This window comes from Gossypium hirsutum, chromosome A02 (assembly GCF_007990345.1).
Source record: "Gossypium hirsutum isolate 1008001.06 chromosome A02, Gossypium_hirsutum_v2.1, whole genome shotgun sequence".
NCBI classification, from domain to species: domain Eukaryota; kingdom Viridiplantae; phylum Streptophyta; class Magnoliopsida; order Malvales; family Malvaceae; genus Gossypium; species Gossypium hirsutum.
The window spans coordinates 15,152,366-15,175,379 of record NC_053425.1 but is presented as its reverse complement, the minus strand read 5'-3'; the positions used below and the strand labels follow the sequence as shown (position 1 = coordinate 15,175,379).

The 23,014-nt window shown below is 32.1% G+C and overlaps 2 protein-coding genes across 2 annotated transcripts; both read right to left on the bottom strand.

Annotated features, from left to right (window-relative positions):
• Nucleotides 1-2,112: 2,112 nt before the first annotated feature.
• LOC121212490 (pathogenesis-related thaumatin-like protein 3.5) lies at nucleotides 2,113-3,365 on the bottom strand. Its single transcript, XM_041085315.1, has 3 exons — nucleotides 3,252-3,365; nucleotides 2,507-3,173; nucleotides 2,113-2,388 (listed from the first exon to the last, which is right to left on the bottom strand). The coding sequence occupies exons 1-3, from the start codon at nucleotides 3,301-3,303 to the stop codon at nucleotides 2,253-2,255; spliced, it is 855 nt and encodes a 284-aa protein (XP_040941249.1). The 5' UTR covers nucleotides 3,304-3,365; the 3' UTR covers nucleotides 2,113-2,252.
• A 2,227-nt stretch (nucleotides 3,366-5,592) lies between these two features.
• On the bottom strand, nucleotides 5,593-7,477 carry LOC107951448 (selenoprotein K). Its single transcript, XM_016886511.2, has 4 exons — nucleotides 7,291-7,477; nucleotides 6,159-6,262; nucleotides 5,903-6,053; nucleotides 5,593-5,757 (listed from the first exon to the last, which is right to left on the bottom strand). Exons 1-4 carry the CDS (start codon nucleotides 7,307-7,309, stop codon nucleotides 5,720-5,722), a joined length of 312 nt encoding a protein of 103 aa, XP_016742000.1. The 5' UTR covers nucleotides 7,310-7,477; the 3' UTR covers nucleotides 5,593-5,719.
• Nucleotides 7,478-23,014: the final 15,537 nt, after the last annotated feature.

Below are 23,014 nucleotides of genomic sequence, written 5' to 3'. Positions count from 1 at the left end.
TTTGGTATATGTGTTTGACACATTTTTTTAAAATTTTGTACCTATATTTGATAAAAGTTGTACATTTTGATATCCATAAGGTGAAAATATTTTTTAAACTCAATAGGAAGGAGATAACAACTGAGAGAAGATTGATATATATATTTTGTGCAATGTTATCACACAACGAAAATCAACCTATTTACACTACATCAACCTTTCAAAATTAGTTCTCGTGTGCATAAGTCCAACTCATCAACTTGGCTCTTGCAAACTCAATTAGACCTAATCATGGGTCGGACCGAGTTAAGTTGATACAAAATTGTAGGCCCATTTTCTAGGTCTAGTTCAGTTCTAAAAATGAGTCTAAAATTCTATCCAAGCTCGATCCAAATTAAAAATGCTAAACCTGAGTCTGACATGGCTCGCCTGTATTAAAATTTTTAGATTATTTTTTATATAAAAATAAATTTAAAAAATATAATATATCAAATACACTAAAATTATTAAAATACATGTTTCCCAATAAATTAAAAATACATTTAAAAAAGTCACTATACTTAAATAGCACTAATATAGTTGCAACTTAGCAAGTAAATGACTCTAAAATAATAGCAAAATTAACAATAAAAGTAAGAGTTATACAATATCTAAATAATAACAGGAAAATAATAGCAATATAATAGCAAAATGATAGTAAAATAGTAGCGAAACAACAACAAAGAACAAAAAAACAGCTTATACTGACCCAACTCGGTCAAAAATTTTTTACTTAAAACTTGACTCATTTAAAAAGGAGACTTTTTTTTGGTCAAAATTTATTTTTGAAACTTATATTTTTATCTAAATTATCTTATTTTTTAGATCATCTTATTTTTTTAATTCCTATTTTTTAAACCTTTCTATTTGTTAAACTAACTTTCAAACTTAGACGGATATCCCACTTACGATAAGTTATTAGCACAATGAGGCTTGATAGCTTATGTACAATGGTTTCTTAATAAATGTGATATTTTGTTGTTTTGAAAGACTTCAAATTTTGCTACTGTTGTTGTTGGTGCAATCCATCGCCAAATCGCCGCCCATCTCCCCATTCTAGGTTTTTTTTTCTTTTGTCCTCTTGCCTATCACCTTTTTTTTTTTTTTAATAAAATCGAGATTAAAAACTCTGCCTTGTTTTCTTTTTAAGTTTTAGTTGTTGGTAGTGCTGAATAAGAAAAATTAAGAAATCGGAAATTAATGAATCTTTACTCATCCAAAACAAATTTTATTTACTTTATAATTAATTTTAATTTTTATGATATAAAAATAAATATTTTATATTTAAAATAGTAAAAATAATTTAAATTTTTTATAAAACATATCTTTCTAAAAATAGCATATAAAAATTATTGATTTTTTAATTTATTTTAAAATTTATCTTTTCTGAAAAGTTTATAAAAAAAACCTTTGAAACTTTATTAAATAATATCTGTAAAACAAAATTTATTTTATCAAATAAATTTAAAAATAAAAAAATAAAATCAAGAAGACTTTAAATTTTTATTATTCAAGAGGTATAAAACAAAAATTATTTTTTAGTATAAATTTAAAAATAAAAAATATTAAAAAAAAAACCACCGAGATTTGAGTTGATTTTTATGAACTAGTCGAAAATTCCATAAAAACTCAACCGAAGGTGTCGGGAGGGGTAGGTTTGGATCCATCACTCGTGGGAGTTTTGCTGGATATTTATTCCCCTCTCTCTACCCGGGTTTCATCTTTGGGCTGTGTCGCAAGGATGTTGTGATGCTAATTCACCCAATCTGCGGGTTTGGTGGCTGAAGCCGCCTTCATCAACGTTTGACCCACATTTTCACATTTGTTTGTTTAGTTCATGGCTGCTGCCGCCGTGAAATGGAGGCGAAATTTTAATCGGTGGTTGGCGGCAACTCCGATGAATTATTAGAAATTTCGCCTTATTAGTCTATTTTTTTTCCTTAAAAAAGAACCAAGTATTATTAGAAAAGAAATATAAAAACTCCACATATGGTATCATAAATTAGCATTGTGAACCATTTCTCAAATAAAAAAACAAACCCATAAGCCCATAAGTTTGATCTTCATTTCAGTCAATAATATTCACAAAAAGTGTCAAAATGGAAAAGGAAAAAGAAAAGATAATGATTATGGCAGAATTAAGTAATGTTGTTTTTCTCAAAGTAAAAGATAGCAATTAAAGAATAAAAGAATGTAATTGTAATTTTACAATTACAAATTACAGCCATTTTTTCTTAGAAAAAGATCCTCAGATTAATCATTACTAACAGTGCAAGCATTGCAGTCCACCAACTTCCCATCCATGGATTTAAGCCATTTGCTGCGTTGCACACAAGCTTGTGGTCATGGTAAGAACATACCGTTTGATTCCTGAAATCAACATCAAAACATTTCATTCTCACTTGATGTGAGTACTTACAAACATGACTAGATTCTAATACATTTATTGTGGGTGAACACATATAGTTATTAGGAAAATGATCCAAACCTGGATGAGCAGAAGGTGACAACATAATCAGTACCAGAACAAGTGAAAATACTGGTTGGATCGTCATATGCGTAACTATATGCAGTGGGGCAAGCATCTTTAAACTTCTTGGAATAAAACGTAGGTTGACATATCACAGGGTTCCCATAAGTCCCTCGGCAGCAATACTCATCGGTGTTGAACACATCGCAGGCGCTTCGACAACCAATAACCTTGCCGTTTCCGCCCTTGACGGCTAACTCCGAGGGGCAAGTTTGCCGCAGGTCCTTATCGCAACCCGCACTGCTGCAGTTGCCTTGCCCATTCATCGGTTTAATAGCAATCGGAAGATTGAATCCGTCGACCAGGCTCACATCGTAGTAATCTACGTTAGAAAGCGTAAATTCAGCCAGCGAAGCCGGGGTTTTCCCCGAGGCTTTGCATTTAAGGGTGTTACCGCAATCGGCTGTTTGGCATGAACCGGTTCCGCTTTTGTCGAACTTGCAACCGGTTCGACCCCATATTCGACCACTCCACCCCACTGGGGCTTGAAAAACAACGGATTGGCCGGATTTTAATTCGAAACCACCACCGTTGAAGTTGTCACCGGGGGTGACTCCAGGCCAGATTGTTTCCTTGCAGTAGTTTACTATGGTGAAGACTCTTGCACATTCATACACTTTTGGCCCTACCAAATCCAAGAAAAATAATAATAATCATGTAATGTATAAAATAATGAAGAGCTGTAGATGTTGGGATTTAGTACCTGATGAAAGCATTAGCAGTGTGAAAAGAAGAGGTGAAAGTAAAGGATTCATCTTTGTGTGTGGGAGGATGTGATATGAAGAATTTGGAGCAGAGATTTAAAGCAAAGGGGAGGGAGAAGAATACGTGCAGAGGGAGGGGAGGATAATTAACCATAGTTGGAAGGCTTTTCCCACGTAAGGCTACATTGATTCTTTTCCTAATCCTTTCCTGCAAGTTTATTCAGGTTCCAAATTTCATTTCTCCTTCTATAAAATGCATATTCTTTTACTTTTTAATGCACCCATTTACCCGCAATCGCTTCCACTTCATGTTGCCTTATTCCTTGTACCATAACTTCCAACTTTTTACATTTTTTTTTATTCTGGATAATTTTTTAAGCGCCGAAACTAAATTAAATTTTTTATTATATGCTTAAAATTTTATATATATTTTTTAAATTATATTATTTAAAAAAAGTTAAAATATAATTTTATCATATATTATTTTTTAATTTTAAAGGAATTTAAAAATAAATTATCGGCAACACCCTTGTTTAGAATGCAATTAACAAGAAAATTATTTATATGCAACAGTTTTTATTTTAGTTTTATACATAATGCATGAGACTTATTCATGGATCAGGTCATTCAGCTCAAAGGCCCGTCCAAAATGTGGGAGGTTTTGGATAAAAATATAAACTTAAAAAATGAGTTTGGACAAGACTCGTTTAAAAAATGAGCCGAGCCTCAAATAAGATATTTTTGGCCCAGGCTGAGCCTAACTTGAATTTACTAAAGAACAAAAAAAATTTGCTATTTTTTTAATGCTATTATTATTATTATTATTATTTTCTCACTATTTTTCTACCATTTTACTAGTATGTTGCTACTATTTTGTTGTTATTGTTTGGATATTGTATAAAACTTGTTTTATTATTATTTTAGAGGTATTTACTTGTTAAGTTGCATTTATTTTAGTATTATTTAAGTATACATTTTTTTAAAATTTATTTTCAATTTGTTGGGAAATATTTATTTTGATGTATTATATATATTTAAAAATTGTATAAAAATAATATGAAAAATTAATACGGGTCGGACCTGGGTTTTAACATTTTTATCCGAGACAAACTTGGCAAAATTTTGAGCCCATTTTTTGGACCGAGTTGAACCCGAATCTAACAAACGGGACTAAATTTTTGGTTGGGCTCGACCCGAACCCGACCCTAATCATGAACACCTCTAAACAAAACCCATAAGTTATTATTTTTAATAATAAGTTGATGTACCAAATCTGGCATTAAGCTTTTTTATTATAATATTTAATTCTTTTTAAATGGCAGGTTGGAATTTATTATTTTTTAAAATAAAAAATAATAATTCTCAGCATGAATTTAATAGGTCAAGTCATCATTTAATATTTAATAGTGAAATTTTATGAGAAAACTTAATTTGTACATTTTTATAATATATAAGGGTCAATTTGTCCATTTTTCAGTAGAGAAGTCAAAATGCAATTTATCCCTAAGTACATGAGTTTTCTTGATGCATTTTCCAAGTTCAGCATATACAATTACATTAAATCAAAATTTTAGCATCAAATTACACAATAAACCAAAAAACAATCATAAATTATATTTTTGCTATGTTCCAACAACTACGGCAACTTTGTACTAAATACAATTACATCATACAAACATGTGATGAGGATCAAAAGTCATCTAAAACCAGTTACCAATATATAAAATTAGTTATATAATATTTTTAACACAAACACAACATAAAAACACATGCTTACATGAATGATCATGTACATTACAGATTTGTTTGCTTTGAAAATTCATTTTTGAGACGTGTAATTAACCCTTCTATATTCCAGTTGAGTAAATAAACATATCATTAGATCTCGATTTCTTCTTTCTTTTTTGCCCTACGCTTTTTGGACGTAATTATATCTATCAACCCGAATTTAAAACTCCTGACCTGAAACAAACTAGATTCAGGTCAGCGCCTATCCATCTCAGATAGACCACGGTCCATGATTGATGATAAATCCCAGTTACCCTATAGTTGATGATATAATTATCATATTGCAATTAACAATAATGCTGCAAATGATTTCTGTTATAGAATATATTTTAACCCAATCCAAAACCGGACCCGAAAAAATCTTTTTAATATATTTCTAAAGACTCTTAAAAGGGAGCTCTCTGAAAAGCTCCATTTTTCCATTTCTTTTTCACAAGAGAACCCCTTTCTTTTGCATATTCTAACCGATAAACTGATCAACGGAGCTACCAACCAAATCATATATCAACAATTTTTAATTTATGACAATAAAAAATATGTCAAAATTCGAAAGAGAGAAAAATAAAAGGGTTTATAGAGTTTCCAAAGTTTTTTATTTCACAGGCAGTCTATTGACACTAACATCTTATAAATTTCTTGCACAAAATAAAAATGAATTAGACACAACAATGTTTGGGAATTAGCCACCACAGCAAGAGCCGCAAGCAGGAAGGGAACCTGAAAATATAGCAGTGGCAAATGACAAATTATTTTAGTTGACAAATTGAAGGGGAAAAAAGAGAAGGGGAACATGGCCTGGTGATAAAAAAACACTGATAATTGGAAGTTCCCAGGCATAATAATAATAAGGCACAGCACTTACTATGATCAATTCCTCGAACATTGTCTAGTCCACGTGATGGTCGACGTGGGCCGCCACCACCACCATACGGTCCACTTCCTGGTCCTCCTGGACCACCATACCATTTCTTGCTTGAACCAGAGCTTTTTCTATAGGCATCTGACTTTTCCATCTGATGCATATGCAACATTCAAGTTTCCAATTCATTGAAGCAGATTAACCAACAAAAACAAGGAACCCTAGAACTGACCACTGACAAAGAAAAATGAGAACTTACCGAGAACATGGTCGAAAAAAACACTCCGATAAAATTGATGATTGCCCAGAAGAAATCGATGATGGTCCTCAGTCGCCATATTGATCGCTTTGATTTCACAACACCTGAATAAGCATACACAAACAAATGTTTTACGCAACATGAAGATAGGAGGGATCGAGATATACTAAAGTGATCAAACGAGCCAATTTTGTAAGATCAAAGGCAATAAGTTGTAACTAATCTTCAAATAACTACTGCAGCTAAGAATGCTCAGCGATGATTGTCAGCCATAAACTCCATGAAGAGTTACAAAGAAAATATTACTAGCAGTGTTCACATACATATAGTTCACTCACAAAGACCACATGTGGAAGAACATAAAGAACCTCCCTTGTTCATAACAGCATTAGGAATTAGGAAACAACTATCTTCGAAATAACAGAGATTTAGCAGGTACCACCCACTAGAGCAAAGAAATAGCACTAACTATGGAGGGGTTAGAAAACAGGGCTCTTTTCAAAGATAGAAAATTGAATCCAACGTTAACTGGAATGCGGATTAGTTCGATACAAGAAATGAAAACGAAAACGCAAATTCGTTATTTCTATAAAATGTAATTCGTTGAGGGTAGGCTTTCGTTTGGTAGGAATGAAATATGATCTATTGAAACTGATTTTAAATGTTACCATAAAAGGGGCTTTTTCAACAGACACTATCACAATTCTGGAACCCTGCGCAATTCATAAGTTAAAACCTCATTTCAGCAATTTAAAAGCCGCGAAACGAAAATAACTGGGTCGAATTTATATGCTAAAGAAGTCCGAAAATTGAAGATTGTTCCAAGCTAGAACAATTCTCATCAAAATTCATCGAAGTACCCAACTAAAACCCCAATTTCCATCATCCCACAAGAAATTACGATCCACAAAAATCTCATTGATTAAAAAAATCTGAAAAAAAAACATTTCTTTTCTTTCTCGTAACTAATTAGGGTTCAACGAATATTAGATTTCAAAACAGGAAAAAATAACATAAATAAAAAGAAATTATAGTGGGTAATAGACCTTGAACCACATTAAGAAAAAAAAATCTAATAGCAGAAATGAATAGTTAAAAGAGAAATTGACAAGAAGAGAGAAAGGATCCAAACCTCGCTCAACATAAGCCATGAGAAGAATTCCAGCGTCTTCCGGTTCTTTTTCGAAAACGAGGGAAAATTATAGGGATAACAGCTGTGTTTTAAATAGGCGTTTTTAAAATATATATTTGATGAGCTGATGGATGGATTTCTACGAGTATTATTGTTAATACGTGATTAGATTGTGGTTAAGTGCATTATTATTTTTTATTTATGGGTTAATAGTAAATATAGTTAGAGTCTATAATATTATTCAAAAAAAATTAATGTTTTGCGGACCTTTTGTGTTACATTAATACAAATTTTGTTTAAAACAAAATGATTAGAGTATTAGTTCAAAGAGAGCGAATTAATTCAATCGATTTATGAATAGTTTAAAATCAATTAAATCAATTTTCTCTATGTTTTTAAATATTTTTGAATGAAATTTTAATAATTTATTTACTTAAATAAATTAAATTAAAAATTGATGATCTAATCAATTCTACTATTGATTCAGCAATGAAAACCTTGATTAGGACATGAACTTAATTGACATGTTGGCATTACTAATATGCAGGTGGTTTTTTGTGTTTGGGTATATTAATCTATACAAATATTTTAACAACATTCAAGATTTCATTTAATTTTTTTGTTATTAAAATTACTTAAAAGAAGTATGATACATAGGAGGACCGACTAAGTCAACATTAAAAAGAAAGGAAATAAAATCTAGGATATCAAAAAGGACAACATAATATTAGGTCCCCAAAATCATCAACAAAAGCAATACAAATATTGCATTATTTTTCTTGCAAGAGTGTTCACACAACAATTGCCTACTTAAATAATATGACAACACTGGAACAACATCAACATAGTCTTAGAATCATTAATCAATGAATCAAGAATAAGATTTTTCGAAGAAATAGATTTCATAAGATCAATAGTAGGAAGAACACCACAATAGTGACAAATAATCCTTTTTCTAGAGTTTAGACTTCTCTTGAACTTTTATTTGTTTAGAGCATTCTCTAGTATAGTGGTTACTCCTTGCTTGTCCAAACATACTAGCGCTTTCTACAATATCCTTCATTTTATCTATGAAGCCTAGGCTTTCTCTCTTCTGATCCTTTTTTCCAGCTGCTAATTGTAACACCCATAACCGGAACCCGTCGTCGGAATAGGGTTATAGAGTATTACTAGAGTCTACAAATCAAACAGACATAAAATGCAAACATTTCATATCATATAGCATTCATGTCAAAAACCAATTAAAATTATACATATTGTCCCTTATACGAGCCATCGAGACCTAAATTACACATTAGAAACAAATCGGGACTAAATCGGATACTCAAGGAATTTTTCGGAAAACATTAAAATTTTTCAAAGTTGCAGAGGTCATACAGCCATATAGCCAGGCCGTGTGACTCACACGATCAGGAGACACGCACGTGTCTTTGGTCATGTGGGCATTCGAAATAGGGACATACAGCAGTGTCCCAGCTCGTGTCCTTGCCTGTGTAACTCTCTGACTTGGGCCACACAGCCAAGCCACATGCCCGCGTGCCAGGCCTTGTGAGCATACTGACTTGCGCAATTTAAAAGATACAGGGGACACACAGCTGAGACACACGCCCGTGTGAACAAAAATAGGCAATTTTCCAAGCCACATTTTTCACCCAATTTGGTACCAACCTAAACACAATAATTTGCACATCAACAAGCCATAACAACGCATTCAAATCAGGCTAAAATTAAGTCTTAAACATGTATTGTCACAACATACAACCAATATGCCCTTAGGCACTTCAAATGACAAAAACATGTCAACCAAGTATCTAAACTTACCTAAATGACCTAATACATATATGTATATTCAAACCACATTTTACTTTTCATCATTCTACCATATTAAACACACATCAAATATGGTAAGGTCACATGTATATATACATCAAAATATACCAAACACAAGCCATGTAAGTGGCTAATATCAACAAAACAATTATATGTCAACATTGGCCAAATTAACTTATACATGCCATTATAACCAGAATTAATTTACTGAAAGTACCAAACGGACCGATGGATAGTGTGAAATAGCTCCGACCAGCTTCCAACCCGAACGAGCTTTTGAATTACTATAAAACGTGAAAAATAACACAGAGTAAGCATTTAAGCTTAGTAAGTTTGTATAACGCGGATTTTAACTTACTATATGTCCATAAAATAGGTAAGTAAACATAGAATATCTCAACCAATTTGGTCAAAAGCCTAAACACATAATCACAAACATATTAGCCATGAAATTTACATATAAGATCCAACACACATGGTTGAATTCATCAAATAATCATATTTCATGTAAATACCAGTGATAGTTCATATCGAACTCATATAATCTCGTAATAGAACTGTGCTCGTTGAACCATTTAAAATATCATTGGATACACGGGTAGTACACATGAGGTGTACTGAACTGTAATCCGACAATTCATATTCATCTATGCTCCTACAAGCTATGAATCAGTATGCTCTCACGAGCTGTGAATCTGGAAGCTCATACGAGCTGTAAATTGGGAAGTTCATACGAGCTGTAAATTGGGAAGCTTATACGAGCTGTGGTGTGCCCGCAACACATTCAGGATCTAAACCAAATCGGTAACCCTAATGACATGTCATTTGTGTCTTACGAATTTCTAAGGTTCAAATAGGACTCAGTAATCGTCGGATATACGATTGGTATTTATACATAGCAATTATACAAATCACTTGCATATGATTCAATTAAAACATATAAATACTCAATTTAATTACATGAACTTACCTCGACAAGTGTACGTAGATACGAATGCGACTAATAAGATATTTTCTCTTTACCTCAATCTAACTTTGTACGAGGTCTGACAGGATCTATACGAATTTAACTCATTTCAATATATTTCTCATTCAATTTAATCCAACATAGAATTTTGGAAAAATTACCATTTTGCCCTAGACTTTTAATTCTTTTGTAATTTAGTCCTTAGGCTCGAAAAATGAAATTCATACAATTTAATCCTTACTCAAGCCTAGCTGATTTTATACATATTAATAGCAGCCCATATAGTTCACAAAATTCACAAATTTTACCATAAATTTATCATCTTTTTCAATTTAATCCCTGATTGATAATTTTATCAAATTTTTTTTTACAAAAGTTGTTTATCTAACAACAACCAATCATTTTCTATTATCAAACTTCAAAATGCAACCATATTCATCAATGGAAAAACCCTAGTACTTTAATATTTTTGCAAATTAATCCTCTAGGTAGCTAGATTAAGCTACTACGATCTCGGAAACATAGAAATCATAAAAAAGGACAAAAATACATACCTAATTGAGCAAAATAAGCTTTCCCAAATTCACGCTTCCATGGCTAGGTTTCTTTCTTTTTTCTTTTTTTGGTGAAAGATGATGAGAATAAATTATTTTATTTTATTTATTATAATTTTAATCATTAATTTTCAAAATTAACCTTAATATTTCATTCAATTTCCAATGATGACTATTCATATTTATCCACTAAGCACTTTAATGGCATATTTACTATATAAGGACCTCCAGTTTAAAATTCTATAGCTATTTAATACCTTTAGCTATTAGAACTCAACTTTTGCACTTTACGCAATTTAGTCCATTTTATCAAATTAGGCATGTAAACAGTAAAATTTCTTAACAAAACCTTTATATGATATTTCTATCATAATATAAACCATAAAATAATATTAAACTAAATTTTCTGGCTTAAAATTTGTGGTCCCGAAACCATTGTTACGATTTCACTGAAAATGGGTTGTTACAACTCTCCCCCTAAAGAGATTTTCGTCCTAAAAAATCTTACCAGAAAAGAGGTTCGACTATTGCTTTCTCATAGCTTCCTCAGGTTTCCAAGTAGCTTCTTTGATTCCTTGTCGCTGCTAGAGAACTTTTATTAAAGTTATGTTTTTATTTCTTAACTCTTTCACCTCTCGTGTCAGAATTTCGATCGGTTCTTTATTGTATGTCATGTTAGGCTGAATCCCGACATTTTTCGGGGAGATAACATGTGAAAGGTTAGATTGGTACCGTTATAACATAGACACGTGGAAAACATTGTGGATTCTTTCAAGTTCTGACGGTAAAGCTAATAGGTACGCAACAGGTCCGATTCTTTCAGTAATCTCATACAGCCTGATAAATCATGGACTCAGTTTTCCTTTAGACCGAACCGAAGAATTTTCTTCCAAGGCGATACTTTCAAAAATAATCTGTCGTCGACTTGAAACTCTATATCTTTACGTTTAAGATCCGCATAAGATTTCTGATGATCTGAAGCTGCTTTTAAGCTATCTCGGATCACTTTCACTTTTTCCTCAGTCTCACGAATCAAATCACCCCATGTATCTTTTTCTCACTAAGCTCAGCCCAATATAACAGAGTTCGGCATTTGCGACCATACAAAGCCTCATACGATGCCATCTTTATGCTTGATTGAAAACTATTATTATATGTGAATTCAACTAACGAAAAATATTTCTCCCAATTGCCTTCAAACTCTAAAACACAATACCGAAGCAATCTTCAAGAATCTGAATCACACGCTCCGACTAACCATCAGTCTGAGGGTAAAATGCGGTGCTAAAATGTAATCGCGTACCTAGATCTTCTTCTAACTTTTTCCAGAATCGTGATGTGAACCGCGGATCTCTATCTAAAATAATGGAGATTTGTACTCAATGTAGTCTAACTATCTCCGAAACATATAACTCAGTTAATCAGTCAAGTGAAAAATTTGTACGTACAGGAATAAAATGTGTCGGCTTTGTCAAACGATCGAAAATAACCCAAATGAAATCTTTTGCAACGCCCACTTACTCGAGACCGTCGCCAGAGTCGAGCATGAGACATTACTAAACTTATTTTAGCATTTAAACAAGTTCAAACAATTCTCGTAGTAAGCTGTCCATCCGCGTCACAGTCGCTAAAAAAATCATATCTCGAGTTACGAAACTTGAAATCAAATTTCGTAAATTTTATCTGAAACTAGATTCATATATATACTTACTAATTTTCTTTATAGAATTTTTGGTAGGGCCAATTAGTACAGTTTATTAGTTAAAGTCTCCCCTGTTTCAGGGTTCGGCTACTCTGACCCCTATGCACTACAAATCAAATTTCTTCCTGTACAGAGATCCAATGACCATTTCGTTTGTTTCTATTAAAAATAGACTCAATAAGGAATTCATACATATAAATTTTGAGTCCTAATTATTTTTAAACAATGTATGATAAATTTCTAAATTTAGAACAGGGAATCTAGAAATCGCTTTGACCTTGTTTCACCAAAACGTAAATATCTCATAAAATAAAAATCTTTTACCTATTTTGTTTCTTCCACATGAAAATAGGTTCATTAAGATTCAATTCTGTATTTTATTCATCATCTAATTCTATCTCTACTATTTTTAGTGATTTTTCAAACTCACGTCACTACTGCTGTGTGATTCTATTTTATAGCCAATACCATTTTATGGATTTCCATAGATTAGTTAGCACATAAAGCATATGTGTTATCAAATATAATCTTGATTAGCCACTCCAATAGCTAATCATTCTCAAACATTTCCATTGCATCCATGATCCATATCATAAGATTATATACACAAAATGATTATAATGCTATACATGCCATATTCCTAAAATATACAAGTCAATATACCGAAATAGTTTGTTGATAGTGTGAGCTCGCCTCCAACCGTTCTCGATCTCCTAGCCGGCTTGACAAAACTACAAAGAATAGAGAGGAGGGAGTAAGCATAATTGCTTGGTAAGTTCACATGTAAATAGCAAGTAACATAACCATGCAATATTACGAAATCCACATTTGCATAATATCACCAAAGCATTTATATCATATTTCTCATTCATGATCCTACCATATTATTGTTATATTGAAGTCTCAAACCGAGGGTTAAGTACATACCTGTACAAATTTTCTCATTCACCACACTTACCAACATGTCACCTTCATTTTAGTTACTCACCTTATCCACTTAAGATTTACCCGTTGAACACATCGGAATATGATTTGAATACACAGATTTCATGCACATAAGTGCCATACCCGCAGCTAGACAAACTCAATAGCCTGCGGAAATTATGTAGCCAAGCTACCATGTAACCCGCCCATAAATGAACTCGGACTCAACTCAACTAGTTCGGATGCCTAGTTACATCTCACGAACTCAGACTCATCGCAACGAGCTTGGAACTCAAATATCTTAGTGACATGTCACTTGTATTCTAATCTATTCCCAAGGTTCAAACGAGCTTTTTCCTCGATCACACATCTTTGCCGTCTTCCACGGAATATCGAAACCGATACTCGGTAGTAATTCATATTTAACAAGTAGCACACATAATTTGCATATTACTCAATAATAACCACAAAGCATAATATTTCATGGTATTAATCATCATATCATATAAATAACATTAAATTACTTAAAATGACAATTATGTTACTACATTTACACCTGAACTTACTTCGGTACAAAATAAAGAAATTTTGCAATTTAGTCCACAATCTTTTCCTTTCCCTGATCAAGGTCGATTCCACGTCTTTCTTGGTCTAAAATAACACATTTAGCTGATTTAATACTCACATTTATCAAAATAGTCCTTAACTCTAACTTTTGCCAAATTATAATTTTGCCCCTAAACTTTTGTATATTACACTTTTGCCCCAAAGCTCAAAAATTAAAATTTTTTCCAAAATTATTATGTTTTATGACATGCTGATCATTTTTCCCTTTTATGGCAATATCAAATTCTCACTCTAACATGTAGTTATAAACATGAGGTATTTTTACCGATTATGTCATTTTACTCGTTTTCACGTAAAATCGTTTAGCAAAAGTTGTTTAACACAATTTAAAGCTTCATATTATACCATAAAACATCAAAATAAACACATTTCACCTATGGGTATTTTTCCAAATATAAACCCTAGGTTAAATTACTGCTAGAATAAGCTAAATCAAGTTACTAGGACTCAAAAAACGCAAAGAACATTAAAAATGGGGCTTAGAATCATTTACTATGGAGCTTGGAAGCTTGAAACAAACCTTAGCTATGGAGAACCCTTGAAATTTCTTCCTAATGAAGAAGATGGACATATTTTGCCATCTTTTTCCTTTTTTTAATCTTTTAATTACCAAATGATTAAAATACCCTTCATTAAAAACTTTGGTTATTTCTACCTATGTATGTCCACTTTTGTCCATGAAAACCTAATGGTATAATTACCATTTAAGGACCTCTACTTCAATTATTATCTTCAATTAAATCCTTTAACATCTAAAACTCATATTTATCAACTTTTGCAATTAAGTTCTAATAGGCAAATTAGACATGCAATTCATGAAATTTTCTATCGATATTCTAACACATGCATCTAATCACTCAATAAATTATAAAAATTAATCGGAATAATTTTTTTTACTTTAGAATTGTGGTTTTGAAACCACTATTCCATTTAGGCCCTAATTCAGGATATCACATCTTTCTTTTTTGGAGATAGGGGTAACCTCGATACAAAATCTATAGTAACTCTATCCCATTTCCACTTTGATATCATCACTGGATGTAATAGTTCTTAAGGTACCTAATGTTCAGCTTTAATTTGCTGACATATTAAACATTTAGATACAAAATTTGAAATATCATGTTTCATTCCTAGCCACCAGTATATTTATTTCAAATCATTGTACATTTTATTACTCTACGGATGAACAGACAAGCTACCACTATGAGCTTCATGCAAAATTTTCTGTATAAGCTCTGGATTCTTCGGTACACAAGCTCTACCTCTGAATAACAAACAATTATAGGATCCTATCTGAAATTCTGAATCAAGAGTTGATTCACACTGTCCCCGTTTAGCTAACATCTCACTATCACATTTCTGAGCATCGCAGATTTGTTGTAAGAACATTGGTTTAGCTTTTAACTCAGCTAAAATTGAGCTATCATCAGATAGTGACAGTTGGGTATTCATTGCTTGCAAAAGCAAACAAGGATTTTCTACTCAAAGCATCAACAACTACGTTTTCTTTTCCCAGATGATAATCAATAACTAACTCATAATCTTTCAATAGTTTGATCCATCTACGCTGTTTCATATTCAAATCTTTCTGCGACATCAGATACTTTAAACTTTTGTGATCGGTAAATATAAGACATTTTTCACTGAACAAATAGTGCTGCCAAATTTTCAACGCAAAAACAATAGCTACCAACTCTAAATCATGTGTCGGATAGTTCTTTTCATCTGGCTTTAACTGTCTGGAAGCATAAGCTATTACTTTACCTTCTTGAATCAAAGCACAACCTAATCCATTCAATGACGCGTCACTGAAAATCACAAATTCCTTACCCGATTCAGGCTGAACCAGAATTGTTGCTTCGGTCAACAGGGCTTTCAACTGGTTAAAACTTTGCTGACATTTATCAGACTAATCAAACTTCACATCTTTTTGTAATAGTCGTGTCATCATTGTAGCTATCATCAAAAACCCTTTTACAAATATCCGATAATAACCGACTAATGCAAAAAAACTTCTGACTTCAGATACATTTCTTGATGGTTTCCAATTAACAATCGTTGGAATTTTATTCAGATCAACTCTGATGCCTTTAGCCGATACTATGTGTCCCAGAAAACCAACTTCCCGAAGCCAAAATACACATTTGCTAAATTTAGGAAATAGTTGTTTATCTTGTAAGGTTTGCAAAACAATTCTCAGATGCTCGGCATGTTTAGTCTCATCTTGAGAATATATCAGAATATCATCAATAAATACCACAAAAAATCTATCTAAATACGGTCTGAAAATTATATTCATCAAATCCATAAATACTGCAGGTATGTTAGTTAAACCAAACAGCATCACAAAAAATTCATAATGTCCGTACCTGGTTCTGAATGTTGTTTTTGGCACATTCGAATCTTTCACTCGTAACTAATAATAGATAAAAGGAAGATCAATATTCAAGAATTGTGGCACCTTTCAATTGATCAAACAAATCATCAATACAAGGCAGTGAATATTTATTCTTGTTTGTAACTTTATTGAGCTGACGGTAGTCAATGCATAATCTCATCGATTCGTCATTTTTCTTAACAAATAGAATCGGTGCACCTCAAGGTGAAAAACTAGGTCGAGCAAAACCCCTATCAGTCAACTCTTGCAACTATACTTTTAACTTTTTTAACTTAGTAGAAGCCATTCTATATGGTGCTAACGGTATTGGTGTTATTCCCGGTACAACTTCTATAGCAAATTCAATTTCTCTGACCGGTGGTAATCTAAGTAAATCCTCTGGAAACACATCAGGATATTCGCAAACCACTAGCACTGATCAAGCTTCGACTCAAATACTTTAGTATCCAATACATAAGCACGGTAAGCATTACAACCTTTTCTCATATATTTCTGTGTTGACATAGCTGATATCACAATAGGCAACCCATTCAATTTATCTGATTTAATATGAAGCATCTCACCATTTTGACATTCCAATATGATAAGCTTTCATTTATAATTTACCACAGCATCATGCAGAGTTAGCCAATCCATGCCTAAAATCACATCGAATTCATCGAATGGTAATAGCATCAAATTAGCCAAAAATAGTAACCCTGAATCATTAATGGAAAATTCTTGCAAACCTTATCAACTATCACATACTGACCTAGAGGGTTCGATACTTTAACCACAAATTCAGTGAACTCAACAGGTAAATTTTTACTAGACACTAAATTTATGCAAACATATGAATGAGTCAATCCGGGATCAATTAAAGCAGTTACATCAGTATCAATAAAAGAGAAAGTACAGGTAATAACATCTAGCGCAGAAGTATCTTCGCGTGCACGAATAGCAGAAGCCCTAGTTGGTGTTTATGCCTCAGACCTTACAGTCGAGTCTTTCATCACACCATGGCTACCACTCACATTTCCAAGATTACGAGGTGGTCTACCTCTCGCAGCTGTGTTGCTCAGCCTCGAAGTTCGAATATTATCTTTCTCAGATTTCTTTGGGCAATCTCTAAGATTGTGGTCAAAAGAACCACATCTGAAACACATTCTGCTCTTCATTCGACACTCACCAAAATGTGGTCTGTTACAGTGCTTACACTTGGGTTTGGTGTTTCTGACATTACTCACACTTGCTATAGATATAGCCTGAGATTTAGGACTGGAGCATGGAGAACCTCTGTCTCTACCAGAGTATCCCACAGAAGTAATAGAACGATAGTGATGTTCTTTAGGTTTCTTCGGTGCTAACTGGTATGACTTTCCCATCAATCTCTTTCTCGAGTCTCTAGCTTCAATTTTAGCGTGTCTTTTCTCTTTACTTAGTTCTTCAGCTTTATATGTTTGATCAACCAGTACAACAAATTCTTTCAACTCAAGGATCCCGACTAATAGTTTTATATCTTTGTTTAAGCCATATTCAAACCGCTTACATATTGCAGTCTCAATCGAAATACATTCTCGAGCATATTTTATTAATCGAAAAAATTCTCATTCATATTCGGACACTATCATATGACCCTGTTTAAGCTCTAAGAATTTTTTACGTTTCTAGTCGAGAAACCTCTAATTGATGTATTTCTTTCGAAACTCGGTTTGAAATAATTCCCAGGTGACCCGATCTCTTGGCACAATAGAAATCAACATATTCCACCACTGATAAGTTGAATGTTTTAATAGAGATACTGCACACTTAAGACATTTAGCCTGTGAACAAGATAATTCATCAAGAACTCTGATAGTTTTTTCTAACCAAAATTTATCTTTTTCAAGATCATCATCGGTAGTAGCTCAAAATTATTTAGCATTGTACTTACGGATGTTATCAACAAGAGGCTTACCAACTCTAATAGGTTTCATACTTTAAGGATGTAATATCCCGATTTTGGGCCTAGTCGAAATAGTGGTTTTAGGACCACAAATTTGACGAGGAAAAATTTATTTTTATTATATTTTTATGGTCTACAATTTCACTGAATGATTTCTTTTAAATTTCATTCAAAAATTTTTATGTTTGGGCACTCAATTTAGTCAAAAGGACTAACTTGTAAAAAGTGTAAAAGTTAAGTTATACATGTTAGAGGTGTCCAATTATTATGAAATTTTAAATTGGAGATCCTTATATGGTAATTAGACCATTGGTGAGGTTGGTGGACAAAAATGGACATGGTTAGGCATGTTTCCAAAGTTTTTCATTAAGGGCATTTTGGTCATTTAGTTATTAAAATGAATTAAAAACAAAATTACAAGCCAGTTTTTTTCCATCTTCAACCCCTTGGCCGAAAATTGCATGGAGAAACCATGTATAGGGTTTTTCAAGCCTCCAGGCTCGATTGTAAGTCTGTTCTAGCCCTATTTTTAATGATTTTTACATTTTTGAAATCCTTGTAACAAGATCTATCTATTTCTACTCCTAATTTGAGATATGGTTAAAGTATAGGGTTTTGAACCATGATTAATGTGTGTATTTTGATTTTTAATGGTAGAAAATGCATGTTTATGGTTAGAGAAATGACTTTTACTGAGTGATTTTCGGTGAAAATGCATAAAAGGACCTATTTGTAAAATTTATGAAATATGTCTTAAAAATCTGATTTAATGGAACATGTGGGATTCTATAAGCATGAAAATGATTTGGCTATACATGGGTAGTAAATAAATTTAACATATTTCGTTTTACGAGCCAAGGGACTAAAATGTAAATATGTGAAACTTTAGGGGTAAAAATGTAATTTTTCCATAATGTGATTTTTGGATTACATTGAATAACGTGACTAATAAATAGACTAAATGTGATATTATAGATCAAAGAAAACGCGTTTTGGACCTAGAACGGGAAAAAACGAGAAATTGACGGTTAGGTCCCTTGTTGCCATTTTGGTATCAAGGTAAGTTCGTATGTGAATAATGCATTATTATGTTTGTATTTTAAATATTTTATATGATTCGTTAATGTGTGGAATGAATGATTAATTCTATGGATACAATTGACAAGTTCCGATAAGTATGAAAAATCTCGTTTGAACATCAGGAATAGAATAAGATACGAGTGACATGTCACTAGGAACCCTGTGATTTATGAGCTCATGAGGTATGTGATATATGTTTATTTGTTTCCAGGTGTTGGTCTTATACGTCCTAGTGGTGGCTGGGTAGTCCGGCATGTGTTGCGGATATCTGATATCTTGTGTGAGCAGCTCGTGTAGCTACGCCCTGACCGACAGCTTGTGTGAGCAAACCCGTTAGTAGCTCGAGAATGAGCCTTCATGTGTTATGAGATATAAGGTAGCTTTGGCTACGTATGAGGCACTTATGTGCAAGACTTTTCGAGTATCCTTTAGTATTCCGAGTGGTTCAACAGGTATATTAATGATGTGATGAAAAAGGCATAAATATGTTACGAGATGGTACAGGTATGTACAACAATTCATGAGTAATGAGCTTGGTGTGTGATGAACATTTGGTAAGAATGTATTCGAGTAAGTTATGCCTAAAAAATATCGATAGCATTATGAATATTGATTTACACTTAAGATGAATGGATACATGATAAGATTTGATAATGATCATGTGATAGGTTTATGAGCCTAATTGAATTGTGATACAGTATGATTTATTTATTTAAATTGTGTTTCATTGGATATGAGGAAAAGGAAAGACAGAAGTAATTGCTGAATAAAGTCATTATGAGAATATAGTAAGTTACGAGCTTAGACAAGTGAAAGGTGGTTGAATTATATGTTGAAATTATGATTACTCATAAATAATTTGCATGTGATTAAGAGGATGGAAATAACTTGTTAAATAATGTGATATGTTATAATGGGGGAGACTATGGTGGCTAGGCTAATGCCAAGGCATGTAAATGGTGTTTATAAGTTAAAAGTGTAAGCACTATAAATGAATAAGTGGAAATCTTGAGACTTAATACAAATTGTAATAATAGTATTCTTATAGATGGATAAAGTAAATGAATGTTAATAGTTGTTTATTATTTGCATATGAACTTACTAAGCTTTATTGCTTACTCCCCTTCGTTTCCTATCTTTTATAGTTTAGTTTAGCTAGTTCGGGTTGGAGTTCGCCGGAGATGCTATCACACTATCAAGTTATCATTTGGGTATAAGTGAATGCAAGTATTTTAAGTTTATGGCATGTATAGGCACTTCATCTTTTAATTAGTTATGTCATTATTAATTTGGCCAAGTGTGTTGGCTTATAGTGTATTGGTGATTCATTTCGTATATGGCCATGCGATATGGTTCATATTGATTATTTGGTTGTAAATCTATTCATATATGCATGCATGTGCCAAGGTCATACATGATGTGGTTAAAATTGTTTGGCATGGATGAATTGTGGATGTGACTATGGATGTTTGATGATGAAATTGTGAGTGAGTGGCATGATAATAACTAAGACATGAGTATGTTAAATGGAAGTAAACTTCAACTCTTAGTGCATGCAAATTTATAAATTTGGCTTGACAAAGTATGAAGTTTTATGCATGTATTAGTAAAGATGGAATGATCATGATCATGTCTTGTTTGTGTATGTTTTAAGTGCTCAATTATGTCATGTTAAGTGCCCTTGAAGTCATGTATGTGTTTGTGCAAATAAAGGTGGAAATTGGCTTGGAAAATGGCCTTGTATTTGTCCACACGGATAGACACATGGGCATATGTCTAGGCCGTGTTTGACACACAGTTTGCCCCATGGGCATCCAGCTATGTGTCCCCTGCACCTTAATGGTAGAGACACGGCTAGAACACACGCCCATGGGGCAAGCCGTATGTCACACACGGCCTAGACACACGCCCGTGTGTCTACCAGTGTGGACAAAAACAAGGCTATTTACCAAGCCATTTTGTCACCCTTTTGTGCACACACCTACACAACAAAACATAACACCAATCCAAGTAATAACATTCAACCAATTCAGCCACAATCAAGACATCCACACATCGTTTACATGCTATCTTTTACCACATACGAACATCACATACTTATCAACTTAAACTATGCAAATTTCCACATTCATGAAAACATCATCATATGCATAAATACTTAAACCAATATTAGCCAATTTCAATTGCCATTTACAAAATGAATTATCAACCAGCATAAGCCAACACATTTGGCCAAATCAATTATGACACATGACAAAATGACCAAGTCCCTATACAGGCCATAACTCAAAATGTCAATAATCAGTTGATAGTGTGATGGAGTCTCCCACGATCCCCAAATCCGAGCTAGCTTGGTGACACTATAAGACAAGGGAAAAGAAAGGGGAGTAAGCTATATAGCTTAGTAAGTTCCTATGCAAATAATATGCATTATATCCAAACATTTATCATACAATTAACATGATGATAATTGGCATAAATATTATTAATGTAACGACTCGAATTTTACGATTATCAGAAAAGTTTATTTTCGGATCTCCGTTTCTGAAAAATGGATTCTTAAATATTTATTAAAAATATTTATGAAGTTAATTGAGTGATTAATTAGAGTTTAATAAGGTGAATTAGCTTAAAAAGGTTAATTAGGTATAAGGATTAAATTAAATAAAGGGTAAAAGTCTAATTATAGATTAATAAAAAGAAAGGGGGACCAAAATGACAAATATGCTATTTGATATAGTTGAGGTGGCAATTGGATTGAAAAATCTGAGATTTTTCTTAGGAATATATATTATATATTATTAATTGATTATATTATAATTATATTATATTATGAAACAATTTAAATAAATACAAATGTATGGTAATAAAAATATACATGTGTAATAAATATATGTGGACAATTGTAAAGTATTAATGTATTTTCTTGTAATTTAAGTAAATAGATATTTATTATTTATTAGTATTATTTTATTAAATTATAATTTATATTAAATATTATTGATATATTATTAAATAAATTGGAAGTATGAAAATTGTATGGTATTGATATTGTACAAATGTACAAAAATATATGTGTACAATTGTAGTATTTATACTTGTTATTAAAATAAATTATAAATTATATAAATTATATTATAAGATTTTTGTATGATAAATAAATAAAAGAAAGACGAATGGATGGTTACGATAACATACAAATATAAAAATATTTATAAGTGTACATTTGTAATATATGTATTTGTGTATTAAATAGATATTTATTAAATTATTATTATTATTAATATTATCAAATAAATTGAATTATGACAAATGTAGTGTAAAGATAAAATACATGTGTAATAATATGTATAATATAATTGTAATACATGTATTGTTTATTAAAATAGATATTTATTATTTATTTATTGTTATTAAGTAAAAGATATTAATAATTATTATATAAGATTTTTATATGACAAACTAATTAAAAGGTGACAAATGTAATATAAATATTTGTTAATAAAAAGATATTTATTATAAATATTATTATTATTATTATTAAAAAAAAGAAATAGAGAATAGAAACGAAAAACAGGGGAGAGAGAAAGAAAGAAAGGAAAAAGGGAAAGAAAGAAAAGGGAGAAATAGGGATTTTAAAGCTTGGAATTTAAATAGTTAATCTTGTGCCGGAAAACCTCGGCTAAGAAAGAAAAAGACAAAGTCAACGAAGGTTAGC

Bases quoted from the DNA above. Each gene is read 5' to 3' on its own strand.
- LOC121212490 (XM_041085315.1), bottom strand. From the start codon at position 3,303: ATGAATCCTTTACTTTCACCTCTTCTTTTCACACTGCTAATGCTTTCA. The intron at 3,174-3,251 runs GTACTAAATCCC...TGGATTTGGTAG, and splicing joins ACTGCTAATGCTTTCATCAG to GGCCAAAAGTGTATGAATGT. The intron at 2,389-2,506 runs GTTTGGATCATT...TGTTGATTTCAG, and splicing joins GTCACCTTCTGCTCATCCAG to GAATCAAACGGTATGTTCTT.
- LOC107951448 (XM_016886511.2), bottom strand. The intron at 6,054-6,158 runs GTAAGTTCTCAT...CATATGCATCAG, and splicing joins TTTTTTCGACCATGTTCTCG to ATGGAAAAGTCAGATGCCTA. The intron at 5,758-5,902 runs GTAAGTGCTGTG...CTATATTTTCAG, and splicing joins TGTTCGAGGAATTGATCATA to GTTCCCTTCCTGCTTGCGGC.